The sequence below is a fragment of the Halyomorpha halys genome, unplaced genomic scaffold, assembly GCF_000696795.3.
Source record: "Halyomorpha halys isolate HHAL.00 unplaced genomic scaffold, Hhal_1.1 Scaffold1276.1, whole genome shotgun sequence".
NCBI classification, from domain to species: domain Eukaryota; kingdom Metazoa; phylum Arthropoda; class Insecta; order Hemiptera; family Pentatomidae; genus Halyomorpha; species Halyomorpha halys.
Window position 1 is genome coordinate 65,017 of NW_027106957.1, and position 2,568 is coordinate 67,584.

Here is a 2,568-nt window from a genome sequence, read left to right on the forward strand (position 1 = left end):
TTTTTTTTTCAGAATAACTGTGATTCCGTATTAATCAAGGATAATACACAAACGTACCCTATAATTACTATAACTAGGGGTTATACGATTATAGGCGTTGACGACCAAATGTTTTACGCCTTTAAACGTAAACAAACACAAGCAAGACCGATTCAGATCCACTGAACAAGATTAGTTAAACAGGCTAATCGATACGTGTTTGTGACTGTTATTCGAGATAAGTTTATGTGTTCCTGAGATAACTTATCATTTTTTTATTTTTTGTTTTTCTAGTATTTATTAAACTAACAGTTATCTCCTGTTAGTTGTCCTGAACAATATTTGACTGAATAAACGGCTTCGAATTAATTAATGAACAAATAATTGTACTTATACTTCCAAAAGAAAAGTAATAATGGGTCCTAATTGTGATCATGCATCTGTTTCATAGGTCAATTATTATTCTATATAATTATCACCTGAAAAATAAAGTAATTCAGCTCTCCGCTGGAAATGAGTTTCCGTTATCTAAGAAGAAAGATGTTAAGAAATTTTAAAAACAAGGTAAAATTGCGATAGTGCAAAATATATTGTTCGAATCTTATATTTCTAACTCCTTTGTCTATTGGCAATAAGGGTTTTCTTCTTAAAAGATGAACAAAAGGGATTTCTATGCACCGTTGATCGTTACAATCATAGTTGCTACTGAGTTTATAAAAACAATTACTAAATATCTTAAGCAAAAAAAGATAACATTACGAAGAAAAATGTTATTGATGTAGGATAAATGTTGTATTTCCTTAGAAATTTCGGAACTTTATGAGCAAGTAGAATTCCACTTTTACGACCTACCATTTGCAAATCTTTTGAAAATAACGTGAAACTATTACATTCTCAAAAAAAGTGTTTAAGTCTAATAAATTACTATTATCATTCTTTCGTTGCCCTAGAATTATAATTATAGATTCAGAACTTTACTTCCTCTGTATTTTGATGTGATTTATATAGTTCTTTCGCCACATAGCCGTTTTTCGAAGTAGTTATAGTTTGGTTTCGTTTGATATTGTAATAATCCATATAAAAAATAAAAGAATTTAGAAGCATTTTGGTTTTGGTTCTTAATTTTTGATCTTAAAGCAATTTTAGATTTTTAAAACTTATAAAAAGTGTAGGTCTTATGATGAAACAAAATAACTACATAATCCACTGCTTGATCAATTCTAATTTTATCAGAATGTAGCCTTTTTTTTTTTTTTTTTACAATATCCCATAAAAACCATTACAAAAGACAAATATAAAAAAGAGACAGATATAATATATAATATTACATTTTATCTAACATTATTTCAATTCTTGATTATTGCTCATTGATGATTCTTTGAATATTGAACAATAGCTTTTCACTTAGAATATTTCCAAATTGCTGTTAATGTTGCTGCTCTATTATTGAATTTAACTGGATAACTTGTTGAAGGAGATAACTTGGCTCTATAGTTTAAGAGAAACAAGGCAAGACCAAACTTCACAACAAGCATTGCATACATCATAGCTGAAAAAAAAAAAAAAATTTATAAATATATATCTTATACATAAATGCTATAGAGACACACTGAGTTCATTACTTGGGACTCCTCTTTAGAAACAGTTGAACTTTTGTATTACTCTTCAAGCCAAAAATCAATTAGTTAATTGAACTGAATTTGTTTTAAGGTATGTTAACACATTGTTTATTTTTAACCTTCCTTCCTAGTTTTATAGCCAAAAATTATCTTGTAATATAAATGTATTTGATAGGGACCACTTCTTTCTACCAATAAATGTCTTTATTTAACATTTAAATTTAACATTGATTTTCATTTTAAAAAATAAAGAATATTATAAATAAGACTATTTTTTGATGACCCCATTTGAGGAACTAGAAGAAGCCCATTGTATTTGTTAATGAAGATAGAGAGTAATTAATAAACATTCATACTCATCAGAACTAAATTCTTTAAAATATAAAGCCAATGTGTTTGATTTCTTTTATCTTGTATTATTATTCTTTTGAATTATATAAAAAGAGGGTACAAAGCAGATTAAGTCAGAAAATGACCTAAATGGGTAAAGCGCTTCATAAGCGGTAGGACATTTAGAAAAAGACATGGTTCTTCTATCAAAACATTTATTTTTTAGAGTAGATTAAAGGACATATCCAGGGAGGGCAATCAAAGTAGTATAAATTAGAATTTCAAAATTTTCTGCAACTAATAACCGATTTCTGACTGCCTGACTTGTTCTAATTTATTACCACTTGTACTAATTTAATACCACCCTCCTTAAATATTCCATTGTATATATAATATTTATATTTGTACTTATTAAATAAAAATGTAATGTAAAAGGAAGAATGTGGGATGGATAAAAGGTAGAAATGAGAATGATAAGATTTTAGAAAACAGAATTTTGCCGTATAAAAAGAATAATAAGTATAAATGATAACATAAACTAATTAGAAAATAATCAAACAATAGCCTAAAAATAGTAATATAAGGGGGATTAAGAAGAAATAGTGAAAATTAAAAATACTTGTTTGGTGGAAGTGTAAAC

At 27.2% G+C, this 2,568-nt stretch overlaps 1 protein-coding gene across 1 annotated transcript in view; it reads right to left on the reverse strand.

The window, feature by feature from the left end:
• Window positions 1-1,364: 1,364 nt before the first annotated feature.
• LOC112210705 (probable cytochrome P450 6d5) overlaps window positions 1,365-2,568 on the reverse strand; it is a gene marked incomplete in the record, with an annotated part of 34,071 nt that continues 32,867 nt past the window's right edge. The window contains 1 exon segment of the mRNA XM_024360714.2: window positions 1,365-1,528. Coding sequence (XP_024216482.2) covers window positions 1,380-1,528 — 149 coding nt within the window.